This window comes from Salmo salar, chromosome ssa04, assembly GCF_905237065.1.
Source record: "Salmo salar chromosome ssa04, Ssal_v3.1, whole genome shotgun sequence".
Lineage (NCBI taxonomy): Eukaryota > Metazoa > Chordata > Actinopteri > Salmoniformes > Salmonidae > Salmo > Salmo salar.
In genome coordinates this window covers 47,662,455-47,688,904 of record NC_059445.1, presented here as the reverse complement: position 1 = coordinate 47,688,904, position 26,450 = coordinate 47,662,455, and the positions used below count along the sequence as shown (strand labels likewise).

The 26,450-nt window shown below is 45.1% G+C and overlaps 1 protein-coding gene across 23 annotated transcripts in view; it reads right to left on the bottom strand.

Moving 5' to 3' along the window:
• The window catches only part of LOC106603292 (RNA-binding protein Musashi homolog 2), a 303,576-nt gene that overhangs the window by 17,883 nt on the left and 259,243 nt on the right, over positions 1–26,450 (bottom strand). For 7 of the 23 annotated variants that reach the window (XM_014196759.2, XM_014196763.2, XM_014196771.2 and 4 more), the window contains exons 11-12: positions 26,347–26,448; positions 11,836–11,952 (exon numbers count right to left, since the gene is read on the bottom strand). In XM_014196759.2, the coding sequence (XP_014052234.1) occupies positions 11,836–11,952; positions 26,347–26,448 (219 nt within the window). Of the gene's footprint in view, positions 1–2,797; positions 6,260–11,835; positions 11,953–26,346; positions 26,449–26,450 lie in introns of those variants that run through there. The other 16 variants (XM_014196767.2, XM_045717027.1, XM_014196777.2 and 13 more) reach the window with 4 other exon arrangements.

Here is a 26,450-nt window from a genome sequence, read left to right as displayed (position 1 = left end):
TGGGGAGTTAATCCACTCAAGGAAAAACTGAGATTGGCGTCAGCGGCTCTTTTCCCAGCGGGTCTCCCCGCTGTGTGTTTGTTTATTTGGGTCTCCAGCTGAAGAGGCGATCAAAGCCATGTCACACCTAGACCTCCATTATGAGCTTGTTAGCAGCTGCCAAATGAAATCCAAACACAGGCGTGCTCCTCAACCGGCGCTTTAGGGCCCCCCAGTTTCACCGAGCGCTACGTGGGCTCCATGCCCACTCCTCAAATTATGGGCTCCTAAAATGGCAGGCTTCCCACATTGCTTCCCACTTCCAGTCATGTAAACGGTGACACATGGAAGACAGCTCCATAAGACAATAATCCCCTTTACATCTCTCTTAAGCAACTGCCATGGAAAATCGATCGGTCTTTATCAATGAGGAAAACTCTGATTTAGGGCGACATTAATGGGACAATGAAGGAAATGATGTGTAAATGGGTCGATGCAGGAACGCAAGAAGAATGTCTGAATGAATGATAAAAACCTACTTTCACCTAAATCTTTCTAGCCTGAGACAAGTCTTCCCAAACAAGTCTAGAAATGAGAATGTTAAGTACCTGCTGACTCCAGTGGTCTGACAGAGCTGTCTCCTCTCAGTGTGATACAGACAGGATATGAAAGGACATGAGACCAAGAGACAGGTGCTGAGTCACCAGTGATCTGCCCTCAACCCACAGTCCTCAGTCTGTCTCTGTATCTCAGTCCTGGAGGCTGCTGTCTGTCTGTCTGTGCCTTTATCTTACACATGGTCGTTCAGCATTCTGCACGTGTACCACCATCATTAAAGCCAGCTGCATCTTCTCTGTACCCTACGCCGTCACCATGCCACTAACCACAGAGCCTGTCCTCCCAGGCAGGGGCGGTCACTCACACACAGCAATGACCTGGGTGACACTCCCTCTGCAGCACGGGGATGAGGACTCAGTGAGGATGGGCCAGGTTGAATTATGGACGAGGGCATTTCAGAGGGTCACTGCTTTTTTTTCTCGAAAGAATGTGCTCTCTTCCGGGAGCGGAGAAGAGGGATAAGGGAGCAAATTTCCTGAGCGTTCCACCTCCTTATCTTCACCCCCCCATCCCTCCTTTCTTCTGCCTGTGCTATGGAAAGCTGCCTTGAGGCAACATTCACGGAAATATGCATTCAGCCAGCTTTAATCGTAAGGAGACCAAGAAGAGAGAAACTAGGGACACTTGTGTTTAATCTGTTTGTGACATCCACGCTAATAGGTGGCCGTCCTTGAGTTTCCGAGGTGCTTTTTCCATGCTCACCTCTAATTAGACAAGCTTCCACTGCTTCCTCTCCTCTTCCTAATTAGATCTTTAACAATAAACAAGCAGCGACCTTTACAAAGGCCTTGCCACAATCTCCCCCATTAGTTAAACGGCTGAGAGGCGCTGGGCTAAGGGAGGGGAGAGGGGGAGGGAAGCCATGCCAACCATGCCACATCCTCATGGTACTGGCTGTCAGGCCCCCGACAATGGCAGCTTCCTGTTACAATCTGCATAAATCCGCCAATTCTATGATAACAGGAACGACAGGACACAAAGACGACATCAACACACACAACAAATACACATGGCGGCTTTGTTTGCGCTGACACGGACAATTAGCCCTCAGCTGCCGGCAAGGTCTTATCTAATAAAGCCAGGCAAAATTACTTTTATTGTTCAGGTAGATTGATTCTAATGATAGTGCCATCTGTGGGACAGCATATGAATAAAATGAGTCTGAAAATGCTTCTAGAAGGAAGCAAAGCCTGAAAAGCACACATCTGGGAGAGGCCGAATAGCTTGATTATCTTCCCCAACTAATTTGATTTTCAGAGCATACAAATGTTTTAAGCAACTTTCACTTGGGCGAAGGTGAGGAACAGAACGAGAGTGAAGAAAAGTCTCTGAGCACCAAAGAAATAATGGGTTTCCTGAGATCCACCTAAACAGACATATGTTCTTTATCAAGCTGTTAGAGCTACACTAGCACATTGATGTTGGGGGATGGAGGGGGCTTGTATATGTGTGTATGCATACAATGTGTGTAGTTTATGTGATTCCCAGTGGTGCTTTAGAATATAGCTCATTATAAACTGCTCTACTGTATTTTTACATTACAGGAACATCTGGTCCTATCTATTGAACTACCACAAATGAATAATAATAAACCTACATGGAATATCATATGGCACAATGACTTTTCCTTAGAATAGAACACAATACTCTCTGAGCTTTTTAACATGCAAGGAGCATCCACATGATTACCTATAAACTTTCTCTATTTTTGTCTGTAGATAATAAATGCATTGTGGCTATCAGTACTCACCAGGGCAGAACATAAAACCTAACATTCTGATTGAGGTGACTGAGGACAGAAACGGTGCCATAAAACAATGCTTTGCAGACAGCCGCAGCACGGAAAGTCCTTCTACAATAACAGTCCGTGACTATTCAACTGAGCAGGACACTTTGTGCAGTGTAAGATGTCTTCCTTTGCTCTTTCATGGTGAAGTTTAGGTGGATGCCCAGACTGACTCAGAGACGTGCACTAGCACACTATACTGAGGAGGTTTAACTAGGCATGTAGTCTGTGGAAGGGACACACACACACGCACGCACACACACACGCGCGGGCATGTGCGCACGCGCACACACACACACACACACACACACACACACACACACACACACACACACACACACACACACACACACACACACACACACACACACACACACACACACACACACACACACACATCTTCATCTCTGTAGTGTGATGGGGCAGTAGGCTGTTGTAGGTCCCCACAGCTGCATCACTGATCTGTTATGAGCCTGAGACAATCTTATTATTAATATTCACACCATCTAACCGGAACAATGGCCCCTTCTTTGGACTTTATTTTTTTCCCCCTTCTGGTCTAATTGGATGTAATTACTCATCTACAAAACAAATGAGCAGGTTGAGGTTGCCTTGGAGACCAGATCAGGAGGCCCAGCAGTGTGAATCATTCGCCGAGCTCCATTTATACTGATAATTATCCCCCCCTCTAATTTTCTCTCTCTCTCCCTTTGCCCACTGGCCAGAGGCTGCTGGGGATGGGGTGGTCAGCTCTCATCGGCCAGCTAAGAGCTCCACAGTTCAATGCTGGAGAGGCTGCATGTCTCATAGCATACTGCCATCACGAAGATGGCTTTCTTCAAGTGGATAAATGCTCCTCTCTCATTTCCACTTTGCCAGATGACTGCCTCTAAGGGAGGATTGCAAACCACTGCCTTGAAAGTATTGCTACTCTGCTCCTCTCTATGAAAAAACAGACAAAGAACCCTATCATGTTCGTGCTAAAATACAGGGCATATTCCCCTCCACTTTACCACTTTAGAGAGAGGACAAGGTGTTTAAGAGTGCACCAGTGTTTTCTAACAAAAGTCTGTGATTATCCTGACACTGAAGCTTCAATTCCCCAAAATACACACAGACATACTCATACAAATATTAATACACAAACACCCACGCACGCACAGACCGTCACAGGCACACGCGCACACACACACACACTCACAGGCACACACAAACACCTAGAGCAACATTTGCTCCCAATCATCCCTCTCTCCCATGCCCCCTCTCAATTCCCTGGTGGCCATCCGCACACGTCACTCTGCGGAGGATGTCAATAAACCTGTCATACGGCTTCCCAAATTAGCTATGAATTTCACAGCGACTGTAATTAGCTACTCCATTTCCACCTATGCCATTTCTCTGGGCTGCCGAGAGTAGCTTTCACTTTCCATTTGAAATAGCATTTTCTGACTGAATGAGTGACTAATTAACAGCACTAGACCCCCTTATCAAAAAGCACCGACATTTCATAAATAATACATATTTAATGTCTTGTCATTTTGTGCTCAGAAAGGCTTGGCTAATGAAGTTTAACAGATGATTTATTTCTGCATTTACTACCCCATAACCAGGCCTTTATTCTTCTTTTAGACTTTCATTCTTTCTCTCTTTCTTCCTCTCTCAACCCTTTTTGAAACACTGATAGCCACCAGAAGTGCTTCATCACAGGAAAATAACAGTTTTAAAAGAACATAAAAGAGAATGTTTTCTGACAGTAAATCACAGGTGTCTAACCAGCCGTGTGACAATGTGATGCGTGACGTAGGCTATTTCCCCTCCTGCAGGTGTGTCAGGAGGGCTACGGAGCACAACAACAGAACACTATGGAACACTAGGACAATTCAGTTCCTGTGCTGTCCTTGTAATAACACAACCTACAACCATTTGACAAGAGTTTTGATTCGTGTTTATGAGTGACTAATGGTTTATAAGGTATTCTTTAAATGAGTTCATGCAAAAGGTTTTCTAACTTCCACTAGAAACCAAAGTGAGTGAGACCATGACTCCAGCCTGAAGCCGATTGGAGAGGCACAGCATGGACCAAACCCCAGGGCATTCTCTTCTGTGACCCCTGAACATCTGCCAGCCACAGCTGTGTGAGCCACTGCACTGTAGGACAGGAGCTAGGGAGAGAGGGACAGGAACTCCTCACCCTCCCCACATGTCACATCTTCTCTCTAGGCCCCAGTCAAACCCGGAGTATACCACTGTCACATGGATTGGTTTGGCATGCTCATACCCAGGACATGTGATGCTCTTCTGGGCTCGTTGCTGAGCTAAGCGGAGCAGCATCTGGGACAAACGGACGGACCTGAGCACCCATGGGGCCTGGGGATCCAGATTAATTTAGCCCGATGAACACAGCCAATCCCAGACTCCTCTGGGGCACTTCCCAGGATCACAGAGCTTGTTGAGAGGAAATGGATAATGATCTCAGATAATGTTGCAAAATGTGCCAAATGATTTCCCTCTCCAAGCAAGCTGTGGGTTCCTCAGTAGAAAACAAAAACAGCCAGGGTTCAGTGGAGGAAAATACTGAAATCTACATCTACATGAGAACCTCTCTAAGGCAGAATAGAACCATAGGATAACTGTTTCCTAGGGGATATCAATCACATGGTATAAATGATCAAACCAAACATAGATAGATAACATATCATTTATTAAATTTATGTCAATGATGTCATTACAAATTTATGTCAACATGTTGCAGAATGTACAAGTTGTATGTTGAAAACAACACATCCCTTGTTCCAAAAGCAGGGACATTTAAAATACTATTTCACTGTTTATATCCCTCTGAGGGGACAACATGTTGCACTGCCAAGTGCTGTTTTAATAGCACAATTATTCGGCATAGAAATATTACTACCAAAGCATTATACTGTACTCTGTGTAGTGGGAAAGGTCACATTAACGCATGGCCTCAGTGTTCCCCAGGTCTCTGAGGTCACTGGGGCACTGATGATAAAGACAGAATTGATTAGCCATAGAAAAGGCCCTGAGAGATGTGCTTATTACAGAAATAATAATGGACGGAACTGAAGCCACGTCAACCTTCAGCACAATGCACTTATTGTGTATCAAGAGACCGTTGGCCAGGAGAACTGGACAACGGTTCGGAGCCTCTTTAGCTGACGAGACTGATCCGCTCCCACTGAGTTAGCATCTTACTGACATCCACTAACTCATAGGGGAACGAGGATGGGACAGGGAGAGGGAGAGGGAAAAATAGAGGATGAGAAAGAGGGAAGGGGTGCAGAGGGCGGTGAAGAAAATGAGAGAGAGAGCAAGGCATAGAGAGAGAATTAAAGGCAAAGAGGTAGAGTAAGCAAAACATTAAGAAGAAAGAAGAAAGTAGAGAAAAGATCAAAAGAACATCCTCGGCCCTCATGAGCTCGGCAGCAGAAATTCCTTTGGCGATCGATGCAGGTTTACAGGCGGCTTCTCCTTGAGAAGAGAATAGGCCATCTCGATGCAGGTTTACAGGCGGCTTCTCCTTGAGAAGAGAATAGGCCATCTCATCTCCAAGACTCTGAAACATCCCACTCATTTCCGCTTCACATAATAAGAGCTCATTCCTCTGGAAGGAGCTGAAAGGGCCTGAATGAGAGACTGAGAGCGGCAGAAATATCTCTGAGTGGGATGGAGGGAACGGAGGAGGGGAGATCAGAGGGGAAGGAGGTGGCGGGTAACAAATGGTCTAAACCCCAGGCTGACATGTCAATCAAGCAGCTCCTCAGGTAGACAGACAGACGTGGAGTCAGACTGAGTGAGGCAGGCACGTTGACCAGTCCAAGAGGGAGAGGACAGACTGTCCTCCAGTGGAGAAGGGCCCTGGGTGAGGTGGCAATGGAACGCAGACCGTGGGGGAAAGAGCAGAAACGCTGTCAATGGTGGCCATTCAAAAAAAACTGATCTAACAAAGTGGATATTCATGAAATCCGTCATCATTTATGTGATGTTGTAACAGGCCCACAATGTGGTTACTAAAATCTGATTTGGACATACAGTTGAAGTTGGAAGTTTACATACACTTAGGTTGGAGTCACTAAAACACGTTTTTCAACCACTCCACAAATTTCTTGTTAACAAACTATAGTTTTGGCAAGTCGGTTAAGACATCTACTTTGTGCATGACACAATACATTTCTCCAACAATTGTTTACAGACAGATTATTTCACTTATAATTCACTGTATCACAATTCCAGTGGGTCAGAAGTTTACATTCACTAAGTTGACTGCCTTTAAACAGCTTGGAAAATTCCAGAAAATGAGGTCTTGGCTTTAGAAGCTTCTGATAGGCTAATTGACATAATTTTTGTCAATTGAAGGCGTACCTGAGGATGTATTTCAAGGCCTACCTTCAAACTCAGTGCCTCTTCTCTTGACATCATGGGAAAATCAAAAGAAATCAGCCAAGACCTCAGAAAAACAATTGTAGACCTCCACAAGTCTAGTTCATACTTGGGAGCAATTTCTAAACGTCTGAAGGTACCATGTTCATCTGTACAAACAACAGTACGCAAGTATAAACACGATGGGACCACACAGCCGTCATACTGCTCAGGAAGGAAACGCGTTCTGTCTCCTAGAGATACAAAAGTATCTATATCCACAGTAAAACGAGTCCTATATCGACATAACCTGAAAGGCCGCTCAGCAAGGAAGAAGCCACTGCTCCAAAACCGCCATAAAAAAGCCAGACTACGGTTTGCAACTGCACATGGGGACAAAGATCGTACTTTTTGGAGAAATGTCCTCTGGTCTGATGAAACAAAAGTAGAACGGTTTGGCCATAATGACAATCGTTATGTTTGGAGGAAGAACACCATCCCAACCGTGAAGCACGGGGGTGGCAGCATCATGTTGTGGGGGTGCTTTGCTGGAGGGACTGGTGCACTTCACAAAATAGATAACATCATGAGGCAGGAAAATGATGTGGATATATTGAAGCAACATCTCAAGACATCAGTCAAGAAGTTAAAGCTTGGTCACAAATGGGTCTTCCAAATGGAAGCTTACTTCCAAAATTGTGGCAAAATGGCCATCACAAAGTCCTGACCTCAATCCCATAGAAAACCTAGAGACCTGACTCAGTTACACCAGCTCTGTCAGGAGGAATGAGCCAAAATTCACCCAACTTATTGTGGGAAGCTTGTGGAAGGCTAGCCGAAACGTTTGACCCAAGTTAAACAATTTAAAGGCAATGCTACCAAATACTAATTGAGTGTATGTAAACTTCTGACCCACTGGGAATGTGATGAAAAAATAAAGCTGAAATAAATCATTCTCTCTACTATTATTCTGACATTTCACATTCTTAAAATAAAGTGGTTATCCTAACTGACATAAGACCGGGAATTTTTACAAGGATTAAATGTCAGGAATTGTGAAAAACTGAGTTTAAATATATTTGGCTAAGGTGTATGTAAACTTCCGACTTCAACTGTATTTGGCTGTTTTCGCTGCATGAATGTCTGCTAAGTGCTAACTCCCGTTCTTATAAGCTGGTAGCATATACTGTCAAGGAAAACTAATTTCTACTGCGATTTTGGCTATTATCAACAGTAAAATACTGTGAAAGCATTATACTGCAGCATACTGTAATTGATGGTGCATTGTGGGAAACTGTTGTGGGCAGGGAAGGAATTGGTGTATTTCAAATGGTACTGTAATTCCACATTACAGAATACAGTACTGTACCGTATTTTATTCTTCTCATTAACATATTTTGAGGCGTGCCTTGTAAGAGGCTATATTTGTTCCAACCGTTAGTGTGAGATTCAATTCTTCAGTATTGTGTGTCATTACACAGTACTTGCTTTACTGTATTTAGATTACAATAGGTGTACTGCAATATGAAATACAGTAACTTACTTGCCACTTTGCTCCCTGTAAGTTACTGTCAAATTCATGGCAAGCCCTTTACAGTGTAACTAGTCATATAGAAATCGGTGGTGGTAGTTGAAGCCATTTATAAGTGTAATGCAGTTGATTGGTGAAGATGACATGAACATATATTGAGGTTGATATCTATACAAGTATTATACTCAGATTTTTACCTCAACATAGTGGGAAATACACATATAAACAGGCACATTTTGATGGGTGGCAATGAAGAGATTCTGACTCTCGCCATGGATATGCATGGCGTTTCTGTTGTTTTGGTCAAATTCCATTTATTTCTTTGCCGCATGTAGCTATGCTGCCACTCCCCATTCAAAGGCATCTATAGCATGCTACAGAGTTTGTTCTTAGTATGCCCTCTCTGTAAGGCAGAGTTATGGGGCTGTGGAAATCTGGCTTTGAATACTGTTAGCAAAACTCCAAGGTTGAACGCACACATGCACCTACAGTATAAGGTCCAAAGTGATGATGAGGCAATCTAAAAGACAGCCCTTTGATGGGTGATCTCCCTCTGTTGGAGGATCAGAGAGGAGATGTCTAACCTTTATTTAACTAGGCAAGTCAGTTAAGAACAAATTCTTATTTAAAATGACAGCCTACCAGGGAACAGTGGGTTAACTGCCTTGCTCAGGGGCAAAATGCCATATTTTTTTACTTTGTCAGCTCGGGGATTCGATCCAGCAACCTTTCGGTTACTGGCCCAAAGCTCTAACTACTAGGCTACCTGCCGCCCCTAGATCCAGTGATCTAGGATCTCAATGTAATGGGTGATCCCATTGTTAGAGCCCAAAAAGGTCAGGTCAGAGCGCACCAGACTTTACTGTGACTTACTGATCAATCAACTTTGTCCATAGGAATGACAGGGCCACAGAGTCCATCAATAACAACTCCTCTTGTCTTTTCAGTGAGTATGATTACATAGTCAGATTAAGTGAGTATGATTACATAGTCAGATTAAGTGAGTATGATTGCATAGTCAGATAGTCAGATTGCATAGTCAGATTAATATAATAGTTTGATTTTTTTTGACAAGCTTTGCAAGAAGAACGATTTCTCAAATAATCCTGTTTCCATGGACACATCTGAAATCAGGCTACCTGATGGGACTCTGAGGAATGCAGAAAATCAAAATAAACGTTCTACCACAGCGACCATGTTATTTATGGCGAAGACTATTTGATTCTGAGTTGGGACATATAAAGTTTGTGTGTGAAAACTATTTCTAAGATGCATACTTTCATAGGCTGGTGCTGGCACACGCGCAGATCAAACACACCGCTGGAACTCCGATTAACGTGTTTACACGTCCTAATCATTTGAAAGATTTGCTCAGGAAACCGGGTGTTTTAATTGCCATATGCTTACTTCGATTATGATCGCCGTTCAAGATAAGCAGAGTAAGATGTTTATATGACTATTGCCATACTCAGCCTACTGGCCTAATCCGTTTCCTATCAAATTATTAGAGTGCGTGATAACATACTCACTGATCAACTATGCTGATTATATCCCAGAAAACAAACTGACATAGCAATAACTCATCAATGACATGTCATCCATCAGTGTCTGTCAAACAGCTATACCTATTCAATACATCCATTTTCTCATACGACCTCAGTAATACAGGCTCATCATCTATCATACATCCACAGAAGGACAAACATCGGGAAGGGACACATGGAACAACATTCAGATTCCATTCTTGTCATTCAGGGCTAAGTTGTTATGGCGTGATGGCAAGGCCAGTCCTAGGGACTGCTTTACCCAGAGAGTACCCTCCATCAGCAGCAGCAGCAGCAGCACTGCTCTGTCATGGAGAGGGAGGCCATGTGAGCTTGGTGTCGATCTGACCGGTGACATTAAGCCGTGGGCTGTCAGAGCCAGAGAGGAGGGTGACTGGGGACTGTCTTTCATTTACCCTTGGCTCTCTGCGGAGCAGGCAGGCACACCGGTGAGCAGCCAGCCACGTGGCGAGGGGCAGACAGAGACGAGGGTTTAAGGCTTGCTCGCTCTGTGGGATGATAAGCGTGTGGGTAAATATGAGCGCGGCGGGGCGGTAACGAGATGCACCCGTTCACCCCGGCACGGCGCCACACAACGGAGAGGAGACGAGCGGGAGATTAGCTGAGAGGAAGGTCACATTTAAACACGCTTGTCTTCCTCAGCGCTCGACCCTGTTTATCTACCCTGTGTGTGTGTGTGTGTGTGTGTGTGTGTGTGTGTTTGTGTGTGTGTGTGTGTGTGTGTGTGTGTGTAGTAAACTATGGCGGCTCAAACATCAGAGCTGAGAGAGCCCCATATGGTTCCTCATTACCTAGACTACAGGAGACCTGTGAGGTCACCATTTACCTCACTATACCCCCATACATCATCTACCAGCACTATCAGGCAACACAGAGTTGTCAGGCTCTGACAACAGTACAAGATGTGCCCCTGTCTCATCCTCTCCAAGGAATCATCAGCAAATCACATCCCTGTTTAACTCTCAGTGAATGGCGTTGAGCTCCATTGTCTGGCAGATTGTTTGTTTTGAAAACGCAAGATCAAGAGGCCTGATTGGAGAGAAAGAACATCTGATTGGCTTCCTGTGTTGCCTGAACTGAAGTGAATGCAGCTCAAATGAAGAGAGGAAGACGGGCAGGGTGTGTGTGTGCGTGTGCGTGCTTGAGTGTATTGATGGGTCAAATTTCCAAACAGTTTCCATCAGGACATTGAAGCTTACATTCACATGATCATACCGCAGGAGCATATATATATATATACAGTGCGTTCAGAAAGTATGGAATGTGGAATAAGTCAAGGGGTATGAATACATTCTGAAGGCACTTGACATAGTATAGTACTATGGTAGGTACAGTAGCACTTGGAGAGAGACGACCTGAGTCTGATTAAGAAAGCCAGTCTTCCCTAGAGCTTGGATGCTGCTTGTCAATTTCCGACACCTAGGTTGTTATTCACTGCTATTGATTGCTTTAGTGTTATTGAGGAGGACAGAGCCAGATATGCTAATGAAGCTGACTGGCGAATCAATGACGAGTGAGAAACAGGGAGAAACTTGCAAGTCTGGTGCTTCAGATTATTGGTACAAGTCGCTCTGCACACACACGTGTACAGTGTTAGCGAATCAATCAGTGTTGTGTGTGTTTATAGTGAGTGGATGTCTCCAGGTTTTATGGTTGGAGAAGCAGTGTTAGTCACTGAGGGCTAAAGCAGACATATCGCAGCACATTGCCAACGAAGAATTACACAAGTCAAAATGTGTTCGAAATCGATCGAGCTACTTTATGTGCTTGACACCCAATTATTTTGGTGAGTCATTCTTAGACAGTTTTAGGATTGGAGAATAAAATGTCTGCCTGTGCCCTTCATTGAAGTATTTAGAGCTCCAGTGTGTGTGGACTACATTATACATGTTTCTATGAGTGTGCTAAGGAGAAGCAGAGCAGCGAGAGAAGCTGGAGGGAGCAGCAGCCACACAGAACACGGACAGAGCAGAGTTTACCTGGCCCTGCGTTCTGTGGGTACGCCATGTAGCCGCCTCTTCCACGGGCCCCCCTACCTGAGCCACGCGCTGCTGCCACCGCCGCCGCCACCGGTCCGTACGCCGTCGCCGGGAAGCCTGTAGGTACACAGAGGACAAATGTCACTCACTGTCATCCCAGACCTAGCTAGTAGAACCCAGAGGCCGCTCCACTGGAGATCACCACAGTGTTCTAGTGTGCTATCAATACGCTTTGGGATCTGACTTACACAGCCCTCCTACTTACACCCAGAGAGAGAGAGAGAGAGAGAGAGAGAGAGAGAGAGAGAGGGGAGATACATTTGTGAACATGAATGCATAGGCAGGCACACTCAATATACGTGCACACACACACACATATGCAATCACTCGCACTGTCTCTAGTGAAAGGTTTGGGTAGGCGGGAGGGCCTCTCCTCCACGCTGAGTCTTCACTCGCCCAATTATCAGCGCACACACACACGCGCGCGCTGTGTGTGTGGGGGGGAAGCGGCACAATCATTTACTCAAATTAAATACTTAGGACGCCTTGAAACGCTCACTATCGTTTTGATCATACTCAGTTTTTCATGCCTCTTAATTGAGTTAGCAGCAGCTAATGGGCACTGCTTGGTGGAGGCTCTCTGTGCCATACTGCCATATTTCCATTTAGCGTGGGGGGACTCTCTTGGCTGGGGGTAGGGGAGGGGATGTCAACGGCTTCACTCTGGGGAGAGACCAGCTTCTTTAGAGCTTTACAGTGTTGCTCTCTGGGAGATCTGCCACTGTAGTGTGTCCCCTGTATTTTCATCTGGCAGCAGTTACCAGTTGCTATGGACCAGCTTTGGCCACTTGAATGCATAACTGAACGCATCAAAATATTTCTGTTTTCAGGCGCTCAAATTGGAGTTTTACATTTTGTGGGGGGTCGGAAACTCTTCTTCTCCTCATTGTCATGGTCATATCCACTCAATACTCATTGCAAGAAAATGACAATTTCTTGTTATTCTTAGATTTTCCGAGCCAATCTGTTAATCTGTTAATATGGTGTTCAAATATGCTCTGAACAGTATTTAGCAGAGTAGGACCGCCAGCTCTTTACTCAGTAAAATGGTGCCGTGCTCTAACATTTTAACTAATACCAGGATCATTACAGTGTGCAATTAAAGCAACACATTGAGCCTGTGTGTCTATGCCTCTATTACAGCATCGATGTAATTACAGTGCAGTCTCTCTCTAATGAACACACCCATCCCTGGCTGACAGAGACTCGTCCATGCCCAGGGCCTGACACCAGAGACGGCTGCCCCTATCTTCTCTCCTCTCCCCTCCCCTCCCTCTCTCACACAGAGGAATGGCATGTCATTAGGCCTGACGACTAGCCTGACTCTTCACTCTGGCCCTAATACCCTTCTGCATAATCGAACAGCCCACATTATCCTGACAGGAACTGTTAATGAGAAAATTCAATCTCAGAATTCCGCCAGCCAGCCAGACAGCCAGATAGATGTGGTCTTGATCTTTTCAAAGCAGAAAGTGTTCTGTGTGTGTGTTCTGTTTTGGATTGTGTGTGATATGCTCCGTGTTCTCTGTGGGTTGTGTTCTGTGTGTGTATGTTCCATGTGTGTTGGGCTGACTAGCAGTCAGACAGACACACAGGGGAAGTGTTGAGCCCTCTCTGGAGGAAGTCGAGAATGTTTTTCTGATGCTGTCGAGGTGAGAAGACCACCAACGTGTGACCTATTTTCTGGGCCAGCGTCCCCCTACAGTTCTGCCCAGAGGGGCTCACACAAAGACTGATGAGGGGCAGGCAAGGGGCAGTTGAGAGGAAGGCAAGTGGGCAGGGTCAGAGGAACCGCAGCGGAGGAGAAAAACACATTGGTTTTCAGTGCCCTGCTGAGAATGAGGTAATTCACACCTCTGCAGACACAATGTGAGCGAGAGTGTTGGTGTGAGGTGCCGTCGTGCTGGGACCGTAAGGTGGTCGAGAAGCAAGGAGCTGCCATTCCCGGAAAAACATCTCATAGCTCAGAGAGGTGAGAGAGAGGTGAGAGCTCAGAGACAGACAGGCAGACATACAGACCGACAGGACGCATTTCACAATCAGTCCCCATTCTTCTCAAGTCTAAGACGGCCCTGATTCAAACAGCCCTTCTGATATTCTACACCTCTCTTTAATCTCTTCAGAAAAACACAAATCAGCTCGGATGCTATGCTAATGACGGTCACGAACCCCTTCCTCTCCACAAACGCCAGCCCTGCTGTTGCCGTGCAGAAGAGCCCTCTGCTGGAGTCAACGCTCGTTTCTCTCTCTCTCTCTTCTAAGTACTGTATCTTCCCCTCCCTGCCATTGTCACGACGCCCCCAGTAGACCCTGTGGATTCAAAGTTAGTGGCAAGCAAAGTTGTGGAGACAGATTAACTTTGCAGGATTAGGTGGGTTAATTAATAGATCGCTGCGGCTCATTGTTTTGTGTTCAGGCGGTAAGAAGCCGCCCAAGAGAGGCGCTGCCGCATTAAATCAATTTCATGGCCCTTTTAATACTGACGAGATAAAGACAATATTTAGCTTTAAATTTGTCACTATTATTTGGCCACTTCAGTGGCTGCGCTCTCTTGGTGGAGACTGGGGACAAGGACACATCTGTTTATGGAGTGGGGGCCCGAGGGGGCCTCTGGGGACCAGTCCTCAGCGCTCTCTCCTCTCCTCCACCCCTCCTCGGCTGAAAGCACAGGCATTCGCTCCACTTCAACAGCAGAGAGAGAGAGAGAGAGAAGCACTGATTAGACTCACAGCAGCACTGCAGTATACACTTCCTCTCTTTGTGGACTCAGACATTGTCATACTTTTTGTCTCCACCTAATTCAAAACAACATGAGGTAAGTCGTCTATTCATAACCACAAAGCTGTCATTGACGTCCGGTAATACTTTCCTTTTTCTTATACAAAGAGATTAAGAGAAACAGCAAAACATGGATTTCTCTTCACTTCCTTTGAAAGAGATCGTTCACAGTAACAGAAATCTCGTCCCAGCTCTCTCCACAATATATCAGTCTGTCCTCTATATATAACCATCCTGACCCCCTGCAGCTGTGTGATGCCGTTACGCTCGCCTCTGTCCTCCATCTATCTCCCTTTCTCTCTCTATGAAACTACCACTGTTTTTCACTCCAATCTGTCATCCCGTCAAACCTTACACTCACCTATACCTAATCCATCTCACTAACTCTGCTCGTTTCTCACCGTTCTGTGAAACTCTATCCTTGCCAACATTTTATACATCTCTCCTGCTCCATGTCCCCCACTGGCTTTATCTCTGTGTCCGGCCCCCTTTTCCCAGAACCCAGTGTGGCACGTCACTATGACGCTATCACTACGGCGATGGACTGCTGCAGCGAGCGCCACACAGTAAGGTCACAGCCGTGTCAGTGTCCTCTGTATTGTACTCGGCTGTAGCCCAACATCGGCTGCTGCTCTGCTCTGCTCTGCTGCAGCTCACCTAGCAATGACAATGCACCACCAATTCCCTGTTCTGCTTAGCACTCAACAACTATATTTTGGAATATACAATGCTTTTATAACAATCCACAGTGCATAGCAAGAGCTGGAGAATGTAGCTGCTTTATTTTGACATAGTCATATTATTCACTCTTCTGTTTACCCTTCCAATATAAGTGAACTCTCCTTCCACGCCTGGCCCCAGGCACGTGTCTCTGTCTGTCTGTCTGTCTGTCTGTCTGTCTGTCTGTCTGTCTGTCTGTCTGTCTGTCTGTCTGTCTGTCTGTCTGTCTGTCTGTCTGTCTGTCTGTCTGTCTGTCTGTCTGTCTGTCTGTCTGTCTGTCTGTCTGTCTGTCTGTCTGTCTGTCTGTCTGTCTGTCTGTCTGTCTGTCTGTCTGTCTGTGAGGGGAACATAAAGGTCTCTGTATGGGGGGTGAAGACATGGAGCTCTGAGAGAGGCAGCCTGTGGCTGGACTGAGGAGAGGATGGGGAAGGAGGGAGGGGAAATGCACCTTTGAAAAAAGAAATGGCAAAATAAAAAACGACAAACAAGAGGGAAGGAAACGGATGCCATCTTTTCATCTCCAGACTGAGAAGAGGCCAATTGTTGTCATCCCTCAGCACCAAGTCTCATCTTTTATTGTTTTGGTAAAAGGTGTTTGCCAGCCGTATCAAAGGCACAAATCACAGACGAGCTACAGATGAGCTGGAGAGAACCAGGTGGCGTTTACATGACCTGCCACACATGCACTAGGTGCTCACCTCTCCTTTGAGTGCTATCATTCTTAATGCTCCTGAATCAATGAATACAACCACACAGCGAGTTCTCCTTCATATAAGTGAAATTAATATATATGTCTGCGAGCATGCACTGGAGAGACTGGGTTTAAAAGACTGGGTTGTCTATTCATGTCGGCTAGTGTAGTTGTGTGTATGTGTGTGTGTGTGTGTGTGTGTGTGTGTGTGTGTGTGTGTGTGTGTGTGTGTGTGTGTGTGTGTGTGTGTGTGTGCGGTCAATGGATTGGTGTATGTGTGCGTGCACTCTTGTGGATGTGTGTGAGTGTGTCTTTGCGAACACATTTGTGTCCGTCTGCTAGTGTGAACAGTGTCTCTTTTTGTGTCGATGGAGGCCAAAGGATTTAGTTTGGAATGAAACTACTTGGTACACTGATCCTTTGTTATAAGGACTTCATGGGTTTTGATTTGGGAGAGGGAAAGTCATTTATAGAAATAGGGAGAAAGCCCAGAGCCCAGAAAAGCCTGGATTTATGCTGGTAATTGCAGGAAGCAAAGAGATTTGGAAAGATCCCAAATCCTTATATCGGGGTTCCCCAACTGACGGCCCGCGGGTGATTTTATTTGGCCCCCCGAGTTTTTTTATTTTTATTGTTGGACATAAAAAGACTGTAAAAACACCAGCAAATCAACTCCAATTGATTTTTCCAAGGTATTCCCACGCATAATAAAGAGACATACGTGATCCTATACGACAGTTTTGAAATGATGTTTAAAATGAAATAAATGTGTATTCGTCAGTCGCGTAGACTAACAGTGAAATGCTTACTGTACTTACAGGCCCTTCCCAACAACGCAGAGAGAAAGAAAATGGATAAATAATAGAAAAGTAAAATCCCCTAATAGTAAAAGTCATAATAAATACACAATGATTCACAATAACTTAGCTATATACACGGGTCACCAGTCAAACATCATATCTGTTTGGGCTTCTTGCGGTCAATTTGCAGTCTACAAATGATTTGCAATTATGTTCCGGCCCCCTGACCGTCCACTCAAGAAAAAAATCGTCCCGTAGCTGAATCTTAGTTGATGCTCCCTGCCCTATCTCCTCCTCTATGGAGCAGAAGACAGAGGGAACAGCTAGCTACTGTCGCTGAGAAGGAAAGGTGATCGTTTCCTCATGAGCTATAATGTAGCAATATATTAATGCCACAACAGCCACAACACTGTAACACTTCAACCATTACAAACGTTGGTCCAGCAAATGCTAGCGGTCACACCTCTGTAAACACACACACATCTACCCGGCAGCAGCACGAGCCACGTGCTGCGTTTCATACAGCTACTGTATTGTGAGGGAATGATAAACGACCCCGGCCTATATTACTTTGTCATCGCGTCTTATAGCGTCTATAGTTTATGAGGGTGACTTACTTGGATCCTGAGAGAGATGTTCACACGTACCATTTAACTTTCAAAGACTTTCAGAGCGATTATACCGACGGTGTTGGAGTTCACTGGAGCAGTCAGAACATTTTGTCTAACAAAATAAATAATCCTCAGCACAGACACAGCTCATGGAGTGCCGAGGCAATCTGCTGCAGAGCTGAGAGAGAATCAGGAGTACGGAGATGTCCAGCCTCAGTAGTTTTCAGGTTATATACATGTAAATACCATAAACCTGGCATAGTCATGATGGACATAGTCATGATGGACATGGTCGTGCCTCCCGCTCATTCATTTTATGCTGGTCTCTGATCTAGGGTTAGTAGAGACCTGGCCAGGACACACAGCTGGGTCTTTATCTGGAACTCTTTGTCGGTGTAACATCCCAATCTGATCTAGAATCAGGTCTTCAAACATGAAAGTTTTAAGCCTGTGGGACCCTGTTGAATCAAAGAGCCAAGTGCAGAGGGTGTGTTTTTTTGTACTATCCTTGTGGGGACCAGAAGTCCTCCCAAGGACAGTAAAACAAGTGGGGACATTTTGCCAGTCCCCACAAGGAAAAAGGCTATTTTAGACTTAGGGGTTATGCTTAGTGCTTCATTTAGGGTTAGGTTAAGGGTTAGGGTAAGATTTAGGGTTAGGGTTATATATAATTTTGAATGGGAATCAATTGTTTGGTCCCCACAAGGATAGTAAAACAAACGTGTGTGTGTGTGTACTGGACCTCCTAATAAGATGCCAGTGTGGTTCCCCTGGGACCTGGGGCGTTGATATTAATTAGGCTAGGCCACCTACAGTAGGCCCCCTGTCATTAACACCCAAGTAAACAGCTTTAATTTGTTCTGCATTAATAATGGTCCTCTCCGTACACGAAGGAGGAAGAAACTTAGACGAGGGGAACAAACTGAGGTACGCTAAGATGAAAGAGAGTAGCTTAAAGTGTCAGGTCATCAACGCAACTCAGAGCTCAGATTAATCCCCTAGCTGAGGGGTGTATATTTCTATGGGACAGGAGCAGTGCGTGTGTGTGCACGCTAGTGTGTAGCAGGCATACTACACACTCATCACTGTCGCCACTGCTTAAACCATGTTTTATGGTACACAATTACACCTTTACTGCCATTCAATACAAGGCGAAACAGTTCTCTCAATAATGTGAGAGTAATACATTGGTTGTACTTGGCATAGTCAGGCTCTGAACACTCAGTGAGTTATACAGCAATTCTGCTATACGACCTGCCACTGATTGCAGAAGTCATAAACAATGTATGAGTCAAAATGGAGGCCCAGTGTGGGGAGGGATTGGGTTGTATTAATGAGTGAGTGTAGCTGCTGAGCCATGCGCTGGGAGAAGAGGCTATAGAACTGGAGAACCATTAGTGCTGTCCAGAGGACAGAGGAGAGGAAAGAAAAAAGGAGAGGAGGCTGGAGGAGGGCACTTGCTGATTTTGGAACCCTGGTGGGTGTTTGGCCTCAAGAAGAAAGAAGAAGAGACTCTTCAGTCTCATAACATCAACATATTGCCCTCCTTTTCTCCTCTCCTGTAGGCAAATTCATCAGGGACGCCCTCATAATCAGAACACAACTTGAGTGAGATGAAAAATATCATACAAGGAGTTTTACCATGACTTTGGCAGTGCATGGCCGGACAAACCAAGTCTCGGGCCCTAGGAAGGAACATTTTAAAGGATGCCGCTTGGCATTGGAGAGAAAATGTTGTAGTTTTCAAGCTAATTTCCTACAATTCTACGCATTTAGAAAATAGAAAAACTTGCAGTTTTAAAGCTTAAAGTAACTGTCCAGTGTTTCCAGATTTCTACAAAATATGACATATAATTCATTACAATATGAGTAAAATAGTTTTCCTTCCAAAAAATGGTAATTAAGAATGTTAAAAAGCACCTTTTCTGTGTTGGAATTGTGTGGGCTTACTCCAAGAACAGAATGGTGTGGGAATATACTGGTCATTAGAAATCTTCATGCGAGTTACAAGCATTTTTTAAACGGTCTGTTAGAGATACACGTTTTAGTTTTTTGTTTCAATTCTTTATTCATGCTTTGGCCACAAATACGAGTATATGACGAGTCAACAACATTATTTGGGTATGAGTTAACAGAATATGAACCTTTTAAATGTGAGATTTTCACTGAATAGTTACTTTAAATTACATTGTATTTATTTAAAAAAACGATATTATTTTGTGAATACAAGAAGTATTGGAGCTGAACAATTGATAATTGGTGTAGTACTGTGGATACCAATATCCTTGTGAGCCTCCCAGGCCCATGTTGCCCAGGGTTAAGAAAATACATTGTAGATTAATAATATTACATTGTATATCCCTTAGCTAAAATTTGTCTTCAAAGTAGCCACCCTTTGCCTTGATGACAGCTTTGCACACTCTTGGCATTATCTCAACCAGCTTCATGGGGCGGCAGCGTAGCCTAGTGATTGGAGCGTTGGACTAGTAACTGAAAGGTTACAAGATCGAATCCCTGAGCTGACAAGGTACAAAAAACTGCCGTTCTGCCCCTGAACAAGGCAGTTAACCCACTGTTCCAAGGCTGTCATTAAAAATAAGAATTTGTTCTTAACTGACTTGCCTAGTTAAATAAAGATAAAATAAAAGGTAGTCACCTGGAATGCATTTAAATTAATAGATTTGCCTTGTTAAAAGTTAATTTGTGGAATTACTTTCCTTCTTAATGTGTTTGAGCCAATCAGTTGTGTTGTGACAAGATATGGGTGGTATACAGAAGATAGCCCTATTTGGTAAAATACCAAGTCCATATTATCGTAAGAACAGCTCAAATAAGCAAAGAGAAATGACAGTCCATCATTACTTTAAGACATGAAGGTCAGTCAATCCGGATAATGTCAAGAACTTTGAAAGTTTCTTCAAGTGCATTCACAAAAGCCATCAAGCGCTATGATGAAACTGGCTCTCATGAGGACCGCCACAGGAAAGGAAGACTTAGAGTTACCTCTGCTGCAGAGGTGAAGGTTCCTTAAAGTTAACTGCACCTCAGATTGCAGCCCAAATAAATGCTTCACAGAGTTCAAGTAACAGACACATCTCAACATCAACTGTTCAGAGGAGACTGCATGAATCAGGCCTTCATGGTCAAAGTTCTGCAAAGAAACCACTACTAAAGGACACCAATAAGAAGAAGAGACTTGCTTGGCCCAAGAAACATGAGCAATGGACATTAGACCGGTGGAAATCTGTCCTTTGGTCTGATTAGTCCAAATTTGAGATTTTTGGTTCCAACTGCCATGTCTTTGTGAGACGCATATATATATATATATACACACACACACACATTGATTGTACAAAACATTAAGAACACCTTCCTAATATTGAGTTGCAGACCCCTTTTGCCCTCAGAAAAGCCTCAATTCATCGGGGCATGGACTCTACAAGGTGTCAAAAGTGTTCCACAGGGATGCTGGCCTATGTTGACTCCAATGCTTCCTCCAGTTGTGTCAAGTTGTCTGGATGTCCTTTGGGGTGGTTGATCATTCTTGATACACACGGAAAACTGTTGAGCATGAAAAACCAGCAACATTGCAGTTCTTGACACACACTGGTGTGCCTGTCACCTACCATATCCCATTCAAAGGCACTTAAATATTTTGTCTTGCCTATTCACCATCTGAATGGCACACATACACAATCCATGTCTCAATTGTGTCAATGTTCCCCTCAAAAAAATGTAATCGCTAAGAAAATTTCAGGTCTGCTGAGCGCAAACTTGAGTGTTGTGAAAATTCTGTGCAACTTCTGGAGTGAGTTTACTGTGAACACTGAGGCTGTACCCGCTTTTAGTTAGTTTTAACAGTGGTCAGGTAGGCTAGTGTGGCTATTTGATCATAATGTAGACCTACTATAAAAAACAATGGCGAAAATGCATTCCGTAACATTTGGAACTAGCTGTTCTATCATTCAGCCTACAGTAGCAGCCAATGATAAGTGTTCAATGTAGGCCTACATTCCATGAGACTGACATTGACATTAATCTGTTAATCCACTTGTCCTTCAGACAAGGAGGTGACTGAACATGTTGTTGTGTTGTTTGATGCAAGAAACAACTTTACAAAATAAAATGCATCATTATTCCCATACCATTACTACAGAGAATCAGACAAGTTATGCTACCCTCTGCCTATTGGCTACTTAGCTTATTCAAGCCTGTTTAATAATACATCACTGCCCCTTCAAAATAAAAAAATAGCTCTTTACCTGACTCACTTTTCAAAGATGTCTAGAAATGCACACGTTTGTGCTCTTGTAGGCAGCAATCACTACCCCATTGCCGACTACAAATGATCTGGGCTAATAACTCACTAACTAGCAAAGGATAAGAACAAATGTACAAATGTGCACACGTCACTGCATGTAGCTCTCACTTTGATCTCCAAACAAGTGTATCTACTCACGACCACTCATGCTGTAAAAACAGTCCAGTTCAAAGTGAATGGCACAGATCCATACATGGCAATGGTCTATTTGCAAATAGGCCTACTGCAGCTCTGATTGTTCATGGTGCACCGATCTATGTAGAGTACAGGGAAAACTCTAGAAAGTTCAATCTCGTGCTTCTCTGCACGCATTGATATTTCTTCTGCGAGGCAGTCCTGCGTGCAGCTTAGAGGGAACATTGGTCTCAAGGCTTAAAAATCCTTCTTTAACCTGCCTCCAGCTACACTGATTGAAGTGGATTTAATAAGTGACCAATAGGTTTCACCTGGAATCACCTAGTCAGTCTATCTCATGGACAGAGCATAATATTTTGTATACTCAGTGTATATTGAGATCTGGTCGCGTACCCCCTGCAGTACCTGGACCCCACTTTGAGAACCCTTGCAATATAGGACACTGGGCTGACAGCAACACTGTCTCCTCTGTCTGCCTCTGTCACAGCAGCTCATCTTAACCACAGCAGATGCTGGGACATCAGGCTCCACAGTGGGCTGCTGCGTTCTGGCTGCACTGCTGATCTGTCTACAGCTCACACTGGGGATTTAGACTTTGGGGCTTAATTTTTCCCACCAGCTCAGGGCTGGGCCATCCATACGGCCTGCATGTCACTGAGCATTAGCCAGGTACAGAGACGTCGTGGCTCCCCTCCCAACCCACCCACACACACACTGGGCTGGAGATCCCTTATCCATTAGACCCTGTGTGGCTCCGCATAGACACACAGCCTGCAGAGCGCTGCTAGGACAGCCAACAGCACACTGCACTGGGCTCTGGATGCAGCATGTGTTTACAGAGCAGTGGAGCTGATCTGGGACCAGGCTGCAGGGCCTGCTCTTGGTCTACATATAACTACACAGAGTAGTGGAGCTGATTTGGGACCAGCCTGCAGGGCTTCACATAGATACATAGGTTGTGACACCGCACTGCAGACTGACGTCAGACCTGCAGTTTCACCAGAGTTAGCGATGACGGAACCATGGCCGGAGAGAAGTGCTGCGTGAGTGTGCAGATGATGCTGCTCGTCATGCCCTATTTTAAGGCCTGTGACTCGTGGAATGCCACTGCCTCCACACGTCCATTGGGTTAATGAGCAGCCTTTTCAATTTCTCTCTCTCTTTATTCCCTTGGATCAGAGTTCATAACCCCTCTCATCTCATCCCCATACCCACACAAAGAGTTGCCCCCACACACACAATCTACACTAAGTAATCCAAATGCTGTAAATAGCTGGCTGGAACGGACGGCTGAGTAGATGGCTATGGCGAGGTGTCTACCCATCAGTACCATTAGAATGGATGTGCATTTAACCCCCTCCATCATCTCTTTCCACATCACACGTCAGGATGTGAAGTCCCAGCAGCGCCTCCTTTTAATGAGAACACTGGCCTAGGGTCAGGATGTGTGGAGTGTGTGTGTGTGTGTGGGGGGGCATTTGATTGTACATACATTATGCATGGCTATGTTTGATGTTTGATATATAACTTAAATGTGTGTTTGTGTATGTGGTGTGTGTGACCGAGGTACTTTGTGTGTGTGTTGCGTGCCTATGTTTGCATGAAGAAGGAGTGAAGGCGACTGGTCTATTTTCACAGCATCTTTAAGCATGTGTGTGTGTGTGTGTATATGTCTACGTACACATCAATACACACCAGGGATTCAAACAGCAGCCATTGCTGAAATGAAAGCCGGAAGAATCTTCATCTCTGAAATGAGGGAGACATCTATGCAGTAGAACACAATAACTGATGCCAGCTTTGCATTCCCAAACACTTCTTCCAGATGGCTTATCTCCATAATGACATCGCAGCGCTTCGGCGTGCCCGAATAAAACAGAGAGAGGAAGATGAGGCGGATGTTATTTCCTCTCGCATCACCTTTGATGATGCGGGTCAGGTTGGAGGAGGTGACGCCATGGCAGCTAGGGTGGGGAAGACTCTAACACCTGACCCCTTGACCCCTGGTCAAGATTGGTCCTCTGTCTCTCCGGTCTAGCCCATGTCTTTATTGAGGGTTTCAGGAGGGTTTCTGGCGATCTGTATTCCCTGCTGGGTTGGAGCAAGTTTATAGTAACACAGAGAGAGATGCTCACTCCTGATTTCTAAACGTCTGTTTCTGTCCCATAGAAATGAGGTAGTGCTCTGGGCTGCTGAGTGACTGGCTGTGTTAGTAGAGGTGGTGGAGGGAGAGAGGAGGACGTGGGATGAGGAATACGCAGGGGACGGACGGTACAGTAGCATACTGTGGTCTCCAGTACTCTTATCTGCCACCGAACAGAGCTGGCATGGCTGATATATGTGAAAACAGCAGGATGTGTTGACAAGGCCAGGAAACACACTGTAAAAAAATTACTCTGCCATAAAACTGCTCCACACACACCACCTCAGTGATATTGTAGATGTGTGTGAAAGAACCAGATAATCTGTCCACCAACAGATATACTGTAAGTGAAGAATTAGCTCCTTACATTACAGTAGGTCCCCTATGCCAGCAAACCGTTCTAATTTCATTTGTGATCATACTAAAGCTATGATAGTGCCTAAAATAAATCTTCACAATCACAATAGATGTCAATACCAGCCTAAAGCACAAAGCCACCTGCACCAAGCCAGTCCATCCAATCAAATACAGACACAAAACGTCAACAAAAAACTCAATGACTTGCGCAATACTAACGACACCATAAAACCACTCATGTATCCAAAGACAACATAGATATTAGGCAAATGAGTGCCAGTGGCCTATATGCAGCCATATTCAACACTCTCCAAGCTCCACTCTATCCCATTCCTCTCTGTCTTACAGTGGGTGCTTCAAAACAAAATGAGCTCCACTCCCCTGGCCAAAATCCATTTTTAACCTCCCAAGCAACCGAGATTACTGCAAATCCCTGGAAGCTACAAGGACCGAGAAAATGTGTTTTCACCTTGCATGTTCTACATCAAGGTCATGGACTATGAGAGACGGGCTGCCTGGAAGAGGAATACGCTGTGTGGTGGTAGCGGGGAGGCAGGAGTAGAGGATCGTTTTACAGGGAAAGCCAGGGGGGATTAGCTAGGAGTGAAAAGTTAACTTTCCACCATCGCCCTGCCTGATGCTTCACCTCTCACTGCCGCAGCGCCCTCTTCCTCCTGTCTGATCAGGAGGAAGGAAACATTGCACCTGCTCTTTTACCAGCCACCCCATCTACCCATCTCCTCATCTCTACATCTCCTCATCTCTTCATCTCGCCATCTCTTCATCTCCCCATCTCTTCAAGTCCCCATCTCTTCAAGTCCCAATTTCTTCATCTTCCCATCTCTTCATGTCCCCATCTCCCAATCTCTTCATGTCCCCACATCTCTTCATCTCCCCATCTCTTCATGTCCCCATCTCTTCATGTCCCCATCTCCCCATCTCTTCATGACCCCATCTCCCCATCTCTTCATCTCCCCATCCCTTCATGTCCCCATCTCTTCATCTCTTCATCTCCCATCTCTACATCTCTTCATCTCCCAATCTCTTCATGTCCCCATCTCTTCATCTCCCCAACTCCCTATCTTTTCATCTCCCCATCTCTTTATCTCCCCATCTCTTCATCTCCCCATCTCTTAATGTCCCCATCTCTTAATGTCCCCATCTCCCCATCTCCCCAACTCCTTTTCATCTCCCCATCTCTTCATGTCCCCATCTCTTCATCTCCCATCTCTTCATCTCCCCATCTCTTCATGTCCCCATTTCTTCATCTCTACATGTCCCCATCTCTTCGTCTCCCCATCTCTTCGTCTCCCCATCTCTTCGTGTCCCCATCTCTTCGTGTCCCCATCTCTTCATGTCCCCATCTCTTCATGTCTCCATCACCCCATCTCTTCCATCTCTCCATCTCTCCATCCCCCATCTCTTCATCCCCCATCTCTTCATCCCCCCATCTCCCCATCTCCCCATCTCTTAATCTCCCCATCTCTTAATCTCCCCGTCTCTTCATGTCCCCATCTCTTCATCTCTACATCTCACATCTCCCCATCTCTCCGGAGATAGCCTTTGGGGGAGACAGGTAGGGGGGATGTAAGAAGGTGAGATTGCCCCTCTGGTTAAGGTGCTGTGTGTGTATAATGAAGGGATCGTCGGGTTTACCCCAGGTGCACGCTGACATCAGGCCGTGTATGTATGAGGGAATAATCACCGGCTGCTGATATTTCAATCCCCTTCTCAGGGCTTAGTCACATCACTGGCTTCTCTAGCGCCTGACAATTCACCCCACTCTCATTATCCCTCCCCTCATCCCTTCATCCATCGCTCCATCCACAGACAACACCCCTTTACTTATTTATTTATTTATTCAAGCATTTATTCATCTATTTCAATGCACTTACAGTGTACAGCATGAAATTCTCCAGCGTGGGCCCGTTGATTTGAATATAAACTGCCGTCCGCGTCTCCGTGCGGATGGGAAGGCAACATGATCAATACTTGGCCT